The following is a 13,728-nucleotide window of genomic DNA, read 5'->3' as shown; positions in this document are numbered from 1 at the left end:
GGTTTGTTTGTTTTGTTTCCCAATAGATGCCCTTCCTAGTGCCCTCACAGGTGGGGAAGGTTTCCAGGACTAAGGTCTGTAATGGCCCCGAGCAGCTTGCCCCATAGCTCGCCCCACAGCTCCAAATGCTCCTGCTTAGCCGTGTTTTTTTTGCATATGTGCTTTTGACCGTGTGCTCAGGAGCAGCCGTTTGACCGTGTGCCCTGACAGCCAATGGGCCATCCATTCTGTAGCATATTGACATTTCTTTATTTTTATCAGAAGCACTTTGAGCTGCAGTGCTTCAAATTCAAGGAGTAGATGTCAGTAGATCAAGAGCCTGATTTCAAGCTGCTCTTGAAGAGTATCTTCTTTCTTAGGGGCCAGGCACAGTGGCTCGTGCCTCTAATCCCAGTACTTTGAGTGGCTGAGGCAAGAGGATTGCTTGAGCTCAGGAGTTCGAGACTGCATTGGGTAGTGATTGTGTCACTGCACACTGCAGTCCAGCCTGCGTGACAGAATGAGACCCTGTCTCTTAAAAAAAAAAAAAAAAGGAATATCTTCTATCTTTTTGGTGAGCCTCTTAGCAGCAGTCTACTCTTCCCAGTGTGCTTTACCTGTCACTGATGGGCTCACCAGCATCCAACCAAAGAGGACCCAGGTGCAGTCAGCACGGGAGGAAATTGTGTCCTTTGTGTCTTGAGCTTCAATTTTAAGTTTTTGTATCTTAAGTGCAAGTTAACTGCATGGAGCTTCTTAATTTGATATTTTAAATTCTCAATACCCAAAAATTAAAAAAAGTCTTCCGCCAAATACCCTACACTGAATTATTTTAAATTCCTTTGCATTCTAGCATGCTTACGTTTTGCTTTATTAAACCATATGAGCTTTTTAAAAGGCACTGTGAGCTCATCTAAGTCTGCCGCTGGGTCTCCATGTGGACAGCATAAGGCCCTCATTATGTGTACAGCTGCTTTCATCAGCTGGCCTGAGCCTTACGCCTACTGTGGGCCCCTTAGCCAGAGTGCTCACAGCTTAGGTCTGAGTAAGGCTTTCTGTAGGAACCGTAAGTGGAAAACCAGAGCGTAGCCTTCAAAACAGGGAGGAGGCCCGGGTGCGATTCCACAATTTCATGCTTGTGACACACCAAAATGTTATTCTCAGATATTTCCTTTTATTTAAATGAAAGATTCCAAACCAGAATTATGCCTATTTTTTAATACCATTGTTACCCGGGGTGTATTTATTCCACAAGTTTAGTTTACTGATCTGCTACAACACTGTAATGTACTGCCTGTAATTATTAGATAAGTGAAATTTTACATTAAAAATGTGTTTCCCAAAGATACTAGCTATTTAAAAACCGGTCTATGCTATGAATTCTCCTAACTCAAGAAATTCCAGGTTACCAGAGTTATCTTTGTATTACAGAATTAACCTGTACTATCTTAAAATCCCCTGGCCTCCCATTGAAAGTACACAGAAGGCCAACATTTAGAATTTTTTAATCTGCTAGTATTGATCATACTGCTATTAACCATTCTTGGATGTAGCCATTGGGTTTTTCAAGGAGGAAAAAATATATAATTTCCGTGGACAGGATGGTCCTTTATTATGACATAATGCTTTCACTTAGAAAACTTTAGATGGATAAATTCCTGAAAACAGGTTATTCCTTTAGAATTGGATTAAGTTAGGGTTTTAAAGAGTTGGGTTAAGGCTAATGGGATTAAGATAAACTCTTGGGGGGAGATTATTGCTGCCAAGCAGGTTTGGCAGCCAACTTCTCACAGCTCAGCACCAGCACTGGAGGATGCCGGCATTCTGGCATCATTTTGAGTCTCCTGTTAATTGTGACTCTAGAGAGCAGTAAGAGTTTTAATTCCCATGTAAAAGAGTTTACATCTTGCTATTTTTGAAGTAATAGATTTTAGCAAAGAGTATTCTAATTTAAACATTTTATTAAATAATTTAGATGTATGACCTGCCATATTCAGTAAGAACTGAGATTGGAATATTTAATGGTAAGGAAAAGGCACCTGATTGGCCAATGCATTTTTGCTACTTGATGATCATATTTGTGCACTCATGCCTGTTACTAACCGGCCACCCTAACCCTGCCTGCTTGCATCCCTACTAATAGTGCATGCACTGAAGGAGGACTGGCTTTGTTGATGCTTGCTGCAATGATTCGGAATACTAAGTGTGTACCCAGATGTGAAACAGGTGGTCACAGGGCTGTCCTTGTTACTTCTTTAATTTCCATTCTTTTCCATATCAGGCAAGCTTGAGGTATAGTAGGAAGAACACACGTTATGGAGTGAGACCTGACTGAGTTAGAATTTCAGCTCTTGGTATAACATAGGCTAGGCACAACCTGGCTGATCTGTAAAGTGGTGACATCTGTCTAAATTGTTGAAGATCAAATAAGAGAAAGTCCAAGGTTATTCTGTTAGCCAGTTAGAGTTCTTAATATACGCGCAATCTCGGCTCACTGCAAGCTCCGCCTCCCAGGTTCAAGCAATTCTCCTGCCTCAGCCTCCTGAGTACCTGGGATTATAGGCGCCTGCCACCATATCTGGCTATTTTTTTTATTTTTAGTAGAGACGGGGCTTCACCATGTTGGCCAGGCTGGTCTCGAACTCCTGACCTTAGGTGATCCGGCCGCCTCAGCCTCCCAAAGTGCTGGGATTATAGGCGTGAGCCATTGTGCCTGGCCTGCTATTTATCATTTTTATCTAGAAGAAAATAGTTTTAATCAGATTTCTATGTTAGATTCACACATCAGGGTTTTAAAAACTCATACACCCGGACCCGGCCTTCTAGGACCCAAACACAGGAGACTGGGGGTGGAACCCAGGTATCCATATTTTGATTCTGATGCACCACTTGGTTTTTTGAATCTCACTTCTTTCATGGGTTAAAAAGACAGTGCTCTGCAGAAGGAGATAACATATACATTCATATAATTTAGTGAGCCTGAGACTGTCTGTGAGGCGTTAGTCCACTGTACCACAGATAGACCAAATCACTCACATAGTAGCCATCAGCCTGGACACTTTGCTGGCTAATTTCATAGTGTTTGCTTTTTAAACTCTCACCCTTCTTATGTCATGGAGGTAATGCCTTTTTAAAAATAAGCATGAGCTGGGGCACGGTGGCTCATGCCTGTAATCCCAGCACTTTGGGAGGCTGAGGCGGCTGGATCACTTGAGGTCAGGAGTTCAAGACCAGCCTGGCCAACATGGGGAAACCCCATCTCTACTGAGAATACAAAAAGTTAGCTGGGTGTCGTGGTGGGTGCCTGTAATCCCAGCTACTTGGGAGGCCAAGGCAGGAGAACTGCTTGAACCCAGGAGGTGGAGGTCGCAGTGAGCTGAGATTGCGCCACTACACTCCAGCCTGGGTGACAGAGTGAGACTCTGTCTCAAATAAATAAAAATAAGCATGGATATTAAAACTCTTGAGAAATGGAAATAATAAGAAATCAACTGTAGCTATACAATTGAAAAAGTCTGCCATTTATATTCTACTTTTTTTCTTTTCTCCTCTTCTCTCCTCTTCTCTTCTCTTTTTTTTTTTTTTCAGACGGAGTCTCGCTCTGTTCCCCAGGCCGGAGTGCAGTGGCACGATCTTGACTCACTGCAAGCTCCGCCTCCCGGGTTCACACCATTCTTCTGCCTCAGCCTCCCGAGTAGCTGGGACTACAGGCGCCCCCACGCCACCACGCCCAGCTAATTTTTTGTATTTTTAGTAGAGACGGGGTTTCACCATGTTAGCCAAGATGGTCTCGATCTGCTGACCTCGTGATCCACCCATCTCGGCCTCCCAAAGTGCTGGGATTACAGGCGTGAGCCACCACGCCCGCCCCTTTTTTTCTTTTAGTTTTTCTGGAAGGCAAGGAGGTACATGAGCATAATTATTTGACATAGACAGATTTGGATCCTTTTATTTCACTTTACATCATATGCTCGTTCTCATGTGATAATGTAATTTTTAGAACCATGTTTTTCAGTGACTACATAATGTTTCATCAACCAGATGTATTATTACTCCTAGTTGGATGTTTAAGTGGCTTCTGTTTCTACTTGCAGTTTATTTTTAATAAGTAGATAATCAGAATTGTGTCAAGATAACATCCAGTGAGACTTGAACAGAATCACTCCTGAATAGTTGACTCAGAGTCTCTAATAGCCCTAGAAAACTGATGAGAAATCATCAGTTCCTGATAAAATTACACAATTCTACTTCGACCAAAGAGGATCAAAGCCAGATTGGTTGGACTGTCATTCTTCTGTTTATTTATTTTGTGTATTTTTTGAGACAGAGTCTTGCTCTGTCACCCAGGCTGGAGTGCAGTGGTGCAATCTTGGCACACTGCAACCCCTGCCTCCCTGGTTTAAGCAGTTCTCTTGCCTCAGCCTCCCAAGTAGCTGGGATTATAGGCAGGTGTGGCAACACCTGGCTGATTTTTGTATTTTTAGTAGAGACAGGGTTTCGCCATATTGGCCAGGCTGGTCTCCAACTCATGACTTCAAGTGATCCACTCACTTCTGCCTCCCAAAGTGCTAGGATTACAGGCATGAGCCACTGCATCCGGCCCCATCATTCTTAATCACTCTAACATTTTCCCTCTTTCCCAAAAGAGTTGTGTATATCCTTGGGTGAGGATCCTGAAAGTGAAGACATTATCTGAGGAAATAATGGTTTGGGTCTTAAACACTCTGGTTAGAGCTAAGTTTATATGACAGGTATTACATTGTAAAAAGGAGAAAAAGGTTATTTTAGAAAGACACCTGTTAGAACCTGCTTTTTTTTAATTTTTTTATTTTTTTGAGACTGAGCACCCCGTTGCTCAGAATGGAATGCAGTGGTGCGATCTCAGCTCACTGTGACCTCCACCTCCCAGGTTCAAGCAATTCTCCTGCCTCAGCCTCCTGAGTAGCTGGGATTACAGGCACTCACTACCATGCTCGGCTAATTTTTGTATTTTTAGTAGAGATGGGGTTTCACCATGTTGGCCAGGCTGGTCTTGAACTCCTGACCTCAGGTGATCTGCCTGCCTCGGCCTCCCAAAGTGCTGGGATTACAGGCATGAGCCACCACACCCAGCCAGAACCTGCTTTCTAAAAGCACCCTAAACCTCTTTGGTTGTGAATTTATATATTCTCTGCCTTCCAAGGGCTGGTCTTTGAGGATATTGCTTGGAACTAAGTTCATACAGTAGATATTTTATTTAAAAAAAAAAAAAAAAAAAAAAACAGAAAAGAGACCTCCAATAAAAGGTTTCTTTTTTGTCTGATTTTTTGCTTTTTTTTTTAATTTTGAAATATAATACTTGTCATATAAACTTAGCTCCAAGCAGTATGCTCAAAGACCAGCCCTTCTTGGAATGCAAATAATATATAAATTCATAGCCAGAGACGTTTAGAGGTATTTAAAGAAAACCAGGTTCTTACAGGTGTCTTTCTAAAATAACCTTTATCTCTTTTTTACAACAATCAACCAGAGTGTTTAAGACTCAAACCGTTCACTGGTGAAGGAAGGCATTCCCTGAGACTCTAGGTCTGAGAAGAGGGATGGATGGTGGAGAGGGGGAGGGAGTTTATTCGCCCTGCAGTTGTGCCTGCACCACTTACTTTCAAGGGCATATTTGGATCTGTTACTTGTCAAAGTGGCTATCAGAATCACCTTGGACTTCTTGAAGGGTGAGTTCACAACCGAGAAAGCACATATTCAAAATTGTTGAAGTAATAAGTAAATCTTCTAGAACCCTACCCTCAGTGATAACATTCCACTTCTAGCTCTTAAATACCCACTTCTGTTTCCTGGATGAGATACTCAGTGCAGGAAGGAACCTGGGTTACATTTGTCAGAGCCCCAAATCTGAGATGAACTGTATCAAGTTCTGCCTTTGGGCTGAGGCTGGTTACTGGAGGTCATCCTCTCTTTCTCTTTTTTTTTTTTTTTTTTTTTTTTTTTTAAAAAAAGAGAGACAGGGTCTTGCTCTGTTGCCCAGGCTAGAGTGCAGCGGTGTGATTCCAGTCCACTGCAGCCTTGACCTCCTGGGCTCAAGCGAATCTCCCAAGTAGCTGGAAGGTGGAACTAGAGGCATGCACCACCACACCCGGCTAATTTTTGTGTTTTTCTTATAGAAAACACATAGAGACGGAGTCTCATGTTGCCTGGGCTGGTCTGGAACTTCTGGGCTCACACCATCATCCCACCACGCCCAGCCTATTTTGTTTTTTTAAATACAATATCTTTTGTATGAACTTAGCTCCAAGCATATGCTCAGAAACCAGCCCTTCTTGGAGTGCAGTTAATATACGAGTTCATAGCCAGAAAGATTTAGAGGTGTTTCAGACAAACCAGGTTCTTACAGGTGTCTTTCTGAAATAACCATTTTCTCCTTTTTACAACAAACCAGAGTGTTTGTAAGACTGAAACAATGATCTCGGATAATGTCTTTGAGGGCCCTCACCCAGGGATTTACAGACTCCTCTGGGGAGGAGGGAAAATGTAATGCGAAGAGCCAGAGTGCAACCAATCTGGCTTTGATCCTCTTTGGTCCACACTGGCTGTGTCACCTTGGGCAAGGAATAGAGCCTCTGAGTCTCCCTTTCTTATTTCTGCTGCCTTAGGATTAGTTAGTGGGGGTTCAGTGAGACGATGTAATAAAGTGTGGGTGTATAGTACAGTCTCTGGTGTAAGTAAGTGCTCTATAGTAATGTCAGCTACTGAGGCTGGGTGTGGTGGCTCATGCTGGTAATCCCAGCACTTTGGGGAGCCGAGGTGGGAGGATTGCTTGAGGCCAGGAGTTCAAGACCAGCCCAGTCAACATGGTGAAACCTTGTCTCTACCAAAAATAAAAAAAATTAGCCAGGCATGGTGGCGTATGCTTGTAGTCCTAGCTACTTGGGAGGCTGAGGTGGGAGGATCAGTTGAGCCCAGGAGGTGGAGGCTGCAGTGAGCTGAGATTGCACGACTGCACTGCAGCCTGGGCAAAAGAGCAAGACCCCATCTCAAAAAAAAATTTTTTTTTTAATGTTAGCTACTGTGATGAAGTCTCTTTCTGAAAACTAGTTCTGTATAGGTTGCCGTAATTCTTTCTACTTTTTGTGTGTAAACAAAGTCATTGTTTCTTTCAGGGACTGATTCATGTAGGAATAGAGAGGGGCTGGGGAAACCAGATGGGGCAGGTGGGCAGCAGAGTAAGGGATTTCCTTTATGCCCCAAAACACATTTTTTCCCCTTGAATAAATAATGTGTGTGGATCATAAATAGAAAAATTCAGAGAGGCACAAATCTAAAAATTATGTATATGTGATGTATAAGAAAAAGAGAGCAGCTGTGGAGGGGCTTGGTGGCTGATAGGCGTTAGCTTGCATGTGAATACAGATATTAACAAGTAGAAATCTCATCCGTATACACAGTGCCTTTGCATCATGCATTCCCCGCCAAGTCACATTGGTTCCATAGTTTCTGGTAAACTCTGGGCTGAGAAGAGACACGGGCTGGTAGCCCCTTCTGTTTTTGGGGGCCAAGATAATGGGGAAAGGATTGCATTTGCAGTGATTTTCTTATACGTCGTCTTCAAGTCACAGCTACTTCTTTGCCTGAGGATGTAAGAATGGAGGATTGGAAAGATGGTTGCTCTAGATGACTCTTCATGCATCCATCCAACCATCCAAGTGTGCAGCTACAAAATTTCTTGAACATCTGCTATTTGCCGGTCACTGTTTTAGGTACTGAGGATACACTGTGAACAAGACAGACACAGTCCCTGCCTTCGTTGACTTCTGTTCTGCTTAGGACAAATCCAAGACAGCCCCTATTCTGTGCATACAGACCACCTTTGGCTGCACCATAGGCTGGTGCAGTTCTGCACAGTGTCATTGGTTTTATAGTTATCACAAGACCTGAATTGTCTGAAATGACATTCAGCACCTGAACTCTTTGACACCTTGGCACCTCCATAAATCTAGAAATTTCTCTGAGTTGTGGTGCATAGGAAACCTTGAGGGACAACCCAGGAGTAACTGTGAGAAAAAGGGTGTCCCAGGGAGTAAATAGATCTCACAGCTCAGAACTGTAGGGACAGGAAGGTGGAAGGGGTGGGAGCTGGAACAAGTCTCCAAGCAGTGAGCTTCCCCAAAGTGCACCAGCGTTTTCAAGCTGTGCCTGCGTAGACAGGGGCAGGTCGAACAGAAATATAGTCAAAACTAGCTCCCGTCAAGGACAGACAGGATGTCATTTTGCACCACAGCAAGTAGGGGAAAGCAGCTCTCAAGCCTAACTGTGAAACGCCCCCACAAACCACCTCCTCCTCCCACTCCCTCACTGCTGCCTGCCATGGCTACCTCTAACCCAGCAAAGCAAAACTACAAAACATCTCTCTTCTCTCTTACACCAGCCCTAAAATACCTAATGAAGCTCTCATAATTTGCCAGAACCCACATCTACTAGAGAAGCCAGCCTTTTTGTCTTAATTAGGATCCCCTTGGTCTGCCCACTTGACCGTGGGCTTCATTGAGGCTGTGCCTATCTTGTTCAGTGCTGCGTCCTCAGCAGGTAGAATGGTGCCTGGCACCTGGGAGGTGCTCAGTAAATATTTGTTCATGCATAAATGAATCTGAGACCCACTGGCCTCTGGGAAGAGCATAGGAGAGGGGGACAACAGCATGAGGACCATATGTTTGCCATATTGCTGAAGGAATTTCAGCCAACATAATAAGACATGAAAATGGCATTCGAGGTGTATTAGACAGACAAGGGGATGTTAGTGTTTGCAGGAGACTTGGTCTGCCTCAGTGATGTCAGTCAGCAGTGATTGTGATTCCCCAGGGGACACTCGGCAGCATCTGGAGACATTTTAGTTTAAACTTCCCCAGTGATCTGTGATGTACAGGAGACACTTTCGGTTGTCACACTGGGGGAGGAGGCTGCATGTCACTGGCATCTGTTGGGTGACACCTACAATGCACAGGACAACCACAACAAATAATTCAGGCCCAAATGTTGCTGGTGCTGAGGGTGAGGTCCTAGTGTTAGTAACAGGAGGAAAACCCAGCAGTCTGGAGGAGAGACCTCTTCCCAGGGCAGCCCAGGGGCCATCAGGAGGGTTCATCTCATGCATTAGAGGCCTTGGGAAGAATGAGCCTTCCTTTCCTCCATCAAAGCAAGCAAATCCTTTAAAAGCTGCATCTCCAAGGGCTGCTCCGGGCTCATAGCAAGCAACATCGGAGCCCAGAGGCAAGGCTGTGCTACTCAGCTGCCCTCTGGGGTCACAAAGGCTTCACTTGGCTTCTAAGAGCTGATGAGGCCTCTCGCAAGGGACCCTGTGTGCATGGGCTGACCCTGAAACTTCCCAGCCTCTCTTCTTCTCAGAGCACCCTCAGGTGGCCTCTCGGGGGTTACCCCTCATTGATACCATGTCTCCTCGTGTTTTTGTCCAGACTCCAATTCCAGGGTTTCAGAACAGCATCGCAGCATCTTTCCTGAAATGCACTCAGACTCAGCCAGCAAAGACGTGCCTGGCCGCATCCTGCTGGATATAGACAATGATACCGAGAGCACTGCCCTGTGAAGAAAGCCCTTTCCCAGCCCTCCACCACTTCCACCCTGGCGAGTGGAGCAGGGGCAGGCGAACCTCTTTCTTTGCAGACCGAACAGTGAAAAGCTTTCAGTGGAGGACAAAGGAGGGCCTCACTGTGCGGGACCTGGCCTTCTGCACGGCCCAAGGAGAACCTGGAGGCCACCACTGAAGCTGAATGACCTGTGTCTTGAAGAAGTTGGCTTTCTTTACATGGGAAGGAAATCATGCCAAAAAAATCCAAAACAAAGAAGTACCTGGAGTGGAGAGAGTATTCCTGCTGAAACGCGCATAGGAAGCTTTTGTCCCTGCTGTTAATGCGGGCAGCACCTACAGCAACTTGGAATGAGTAAGAAGCAGTGCGTTAACTATCTATTTAATAAAATGCGCTCATTATGCAAGTCGCCTACTCTCTGCTACCCGGATGTTCATTCTTATGTATTAGGAGGGAGGCTCCTCTCCTTCAGACTTGCTTCAGAATCATTTTGTATCATGTATGGTCTGTGTCTCCCCAGTCCCCTCAGAACCATGCCCATGGATGGTGACTGCTGGCTCTGTCACCTCATCAAACTGGATGTGACCCATGCCGCCTCGTTGGATTGTCGGAATGTAGACAGAAATGTACTGTTCTTTTTTTTTTTTTTTTAAACAATGTAATTGCTACTTGATAAAGACCGAACATTATTCTAGTTTCATGTTTAATTTGAATTAAATATATTCTGTGGTTTATATGAAAACTTCATAATTCTTGGAGATAAATTGTGGAGTGTGTGTGTGCATGAGTGTGTGTGTGTTGCCACTCAACCAGATAGAATTGTGGCTGGGACATCTTGGGGGAGAGGGTCTAATTGTAGCTGTAGGAGTTTGAAGAAACAGAGAGCAAGGTCGCAGCAGTGAAAAAGGCCACCAGGTGCCCCAAAGACCTCCTAGCCTGGCCATCCTCAGTGCAGGTTCTGGTCAAGGCTGCACCCTTGGTCCTCCCAGTGCTGGCATCCCTTTCTTTCCATCTAGAGATACTCAGACTCCCGGGGGCAGCTCACAGGAGTTCAGCCCCACCGGGTTGGTGCATTCGTCAGCAGTTGTGAATTGCCATAGAGAGCCCTTTTTCCAATGGCTGGTGCTTTCATGCCCTATCCAAGGCGTGAAAATTATCCCGTCTCTCCCAGGATTGAAATACTAGGGAAGAGCCGATGGGGAATTGGAGCAAAGCGAGACTGAGGCTCTGGACAGCTGGTCTGACGATAGCACGACCCCTTGGCCCAGATAAGGCCGTTTTCTCTTGGGAACAGAGTGGGACACGCTGCCAGAGTTGGCTGCCCTGAGCCTTCTATTGATCGAGTTTGCTAGGTGTGTCAGTGTCTTAAGTCACTGCCTAGAAGACACTGGGCCTCTTTCCACTACGAACTGACTTAAGCCTGATTTAAAAAGGGGAACCACAGTTTCCTTTTGTTGTTTTTTTGAAACAGATCTCACTCCGTGGCCCAGGCTGGAGTGCAGTGGCGCAATCATAACTCACTGCAGCCTCCAAACTCCTAGGCTCAAATGATCCTCCCAACTCAGCCTCCCAAGTAGCTGAGACTACAGGTGCATGGCAATACACCCAACTAATTTTTAAATAATTTTTTTTCTAGAGACAGGGATCTTGCTGTGTTGCCCAGGCTGGTCTTACAATTCTGGCCTCACGCAATCCTCCCACTTCAGCCTCCGAAAGTGCTGGGATTACAGGCGTGAGCCACCATGCCCAGCCCACATTTTCATCTTTACTCAGTTTCCTATGCCCTCAAAGTACTCCCTATACTTATTAATTACCTTCAAAATATGCTCCTATAAGCCCATTTGCTCCCATATCTTGAATTTTCATTGGCTTAAGGCTCAATCTTCCCCTGTGCCACCTGTGTATTGTTAATTTTCTATACCCTCCTTTAGCCACAGAACAAACCCTGCAGAGAAAGAATCCTCTGTGTAGGCTGATGCTCCATGTTGAGCACCTTCTCCAGGCGCCTGGCTGTCCACGGTCAGGTGTCTCCATGGAGCCTCGGAGATGCTCCCATCTTGATGCCTGAGCTTGTCCTCCAGAGGAAGCAGGGATGTGGGCGCTTGTCAAGGAGATGCTGTTGGCACCTGGGGATGAGGAACATCCATGCTGACATCCTGCCCAGCATATAGCATGTGTTCATCATTGCTGATTCTGAAATACAGCAAACCATACCTCATTATTTTAAGAGCCTCATTCAGTTTTTACTCTCCTATTGTTTGCAGCAATCTTCCTACCCTGACACCTGCAAACTTCAAAACAATGAAAGTCATTTGACTCTGTGTATGTGTCAAAGGTAAAGACCACACTTTGGGAGGCCGAGGCGGGCAGATCACTTGATGTCAGGAGTTCAAGACCAGCCTGGTCAACATGGTGAGACCCCATGTCTACTAAAGATACAAAAAATTAACTTGGCATCGTGGTGGGTGCCAGTAATCCCAGCTACTTAGGAGGCTGAGACAGGATAATCACTTGAACCTGGGCGACAGAGACTACAGTGAGCCCAGATCAAGCCAGTGCACTCCAGCCTGGGCAACAAAGTGAGACTCTGTCTCAAAAAAAACAAAAAAAAAAACAGAACTGTCTAGGGTAGGATACATGGCTAAGCATCCCGCCGGCAGGGCCAGGAGAGGCACCTGGATCCTCTTTCCCGTTCTGTGGCCTGGGATTCCTTCTGCTGGAGGCGTTGTACTGTGTTGGCACTGTACGTTAGGCACACCATTTCCAGCCTGCCCACCGTCAGAGAGGCAGAGAATCTGAACCCATAGTGGCCATTTCTGGCTGTCCAGAAGGGCACTGGCCATCTGCCCTTCAGATTGTTTCCTTCCCTTCTCTACACAGTAGTTTCTTATAGAATGTTCTAGGCCCTTGCGCTCAGACTTCGTGTCCCTGCTCCCCCACCTGCACCAAACCTCCTTGGTCAGGCACCGGTTCCTCTCACTACCCCCTGCGGTTTAGCACTCACCTAGCATTCTGGAAGGAGCTTGCCCTGCACCCAGCACTGTGGAGACTGCAGAGGCTCAGAGTAGACCCCTGGCTGCCTTGGTTTTGCCGAGTTCCACCCTGTGGTCATTCCAAGAGTTCAGATGCGCTGGGTGTGGTGGCTCATGCCCGTAATCCCAGCACTTTGGGAGGTCAAGGTGGGCGGATCACGGGATCAGGAGTTTGAGACCAGCCTGGCCAACATGGCAAAACCCCATCTCTTCTAAAAAAAAAAATTATATATATATATATATTATGTGTGTGTGTGTGTGTGTATACACACACACACACACACACACACAATTAGCCAGGCGCAGTGGCTCATGCCTGTAATCCCAGGACTTTAGGAGACTGACGTGGGTTGATCACTTGAGGTCAGGAGTTTGAGACCAGCCTGGCCAACATGGTGAAACCCTGTCTCTACTAAAAAAAAAAAAAAAAAAAAAAAAAAAAAAAAAAACAGCCTTGTGTGGTGACACACGCCTGTAGTCCCAGCTACTCAGGAGTCTGAGGCAAGAGAATTGCTTGAACCTGGGAGGCAGAGGTTGCAATGAGCCAAGATCATCTACTGAACTCCAGCCTGGGTGGCATGAGACTCTGTCTCAAAAAAAAAAAAAAAAAAATTCAGATGCCATTGGAGTGACCCCATCCCTGGACTATTGTGGTGGCCCTGGTTCTCTGGGAGCTCCGTGGAGTGACTCCCGTTCCTCTGTTGGGGCCGCAGTTCTCAGTGTCTCCCAAGCCCAGTGAGTTCCACAAGTGCTCCTATTTGAAGGTCTTAAGACAAACCCTCCTGGTTTCTCCCTGAGGTCTCCTCCCACCATTTCCTCACCATATTCCAGCGCCTCTGGCCTCTGGGACCCACAGTCTCAGGGTTTTGCATCAGACTGGGCAGCAAGCGTCTCACTCATAGGGATGCTTCTCAGCCAAGGGCTTGCACTTTCCTTGTATCTCATCGGTGGAGCTAGAGAGGAGGAGATGTGCTGGTGCGGGGAAGCCACAGGCTCTGGTGCAGCCAAAAGACAAGAAGTGACCAAGACCACTTGAGCTGCCAGCTAAGGGAGGGGAGCAAGTCAAGGACCCCCTTAGTTTCCCTCCTGCCCACAGCAGGCTGCACACATGGCCATCCCCACCCTGT

General features: G+C 46.0%; 1 protein-coding gene across 8 annotated transcripts in view; it reads left to right on the top strand.

Annotated features, from left to right (window-relative positions):
- Positions 1-10,311, top strand: part of ARHGAP17 (Rho GTPase activating protein 17) — a 99,973-nt gene extending 89,662 nt beyond the window's left edge. For 4 of the 8 annotated variants that reach the window (XM_034950909.3, XM_034950913.3, XM_055100448.2 and 1 more), the window contains one exon: positions 9,438-10,311. In XM_034950909.3, the coding sequence (XP_034806800.3) occupies positions 9,438-9,568 (131 nt within the window). In that variant the 3' untranslated portion in view covers positions 9,569-10,311. Of the gene's footprint in view, positions 1-26; positions 1,931-1,954; positions 2,004-9,437 lie in introns of those variants that run through there. The other 4 variants (XM_034950912.3, XM_063598583.1, XM_055100449.2 and 1 more) reach the window with 2 other exon arrangements.
- Positions 10,312-13,728: the final 3,417 nt, after the last annotated feature.

Source organism: Pan paniscus, chromosome 18, assembly GCF_029289425.2.
Source record: "Pan paniscus chromosome 18, NHGRI_mPanPan1-v2.0_pri, whole genome shotgun sequence".
Lineage (NCBI taxonomy): Eukaryota > Metazoa > Chordata > Mammalia > Primates > Hominidae > Pan > Pan paniscus.
Note: the sequence above shows the minus strand (reverse complement) of the source record. Positions and strands in the feature narration are given on the sequence as shown.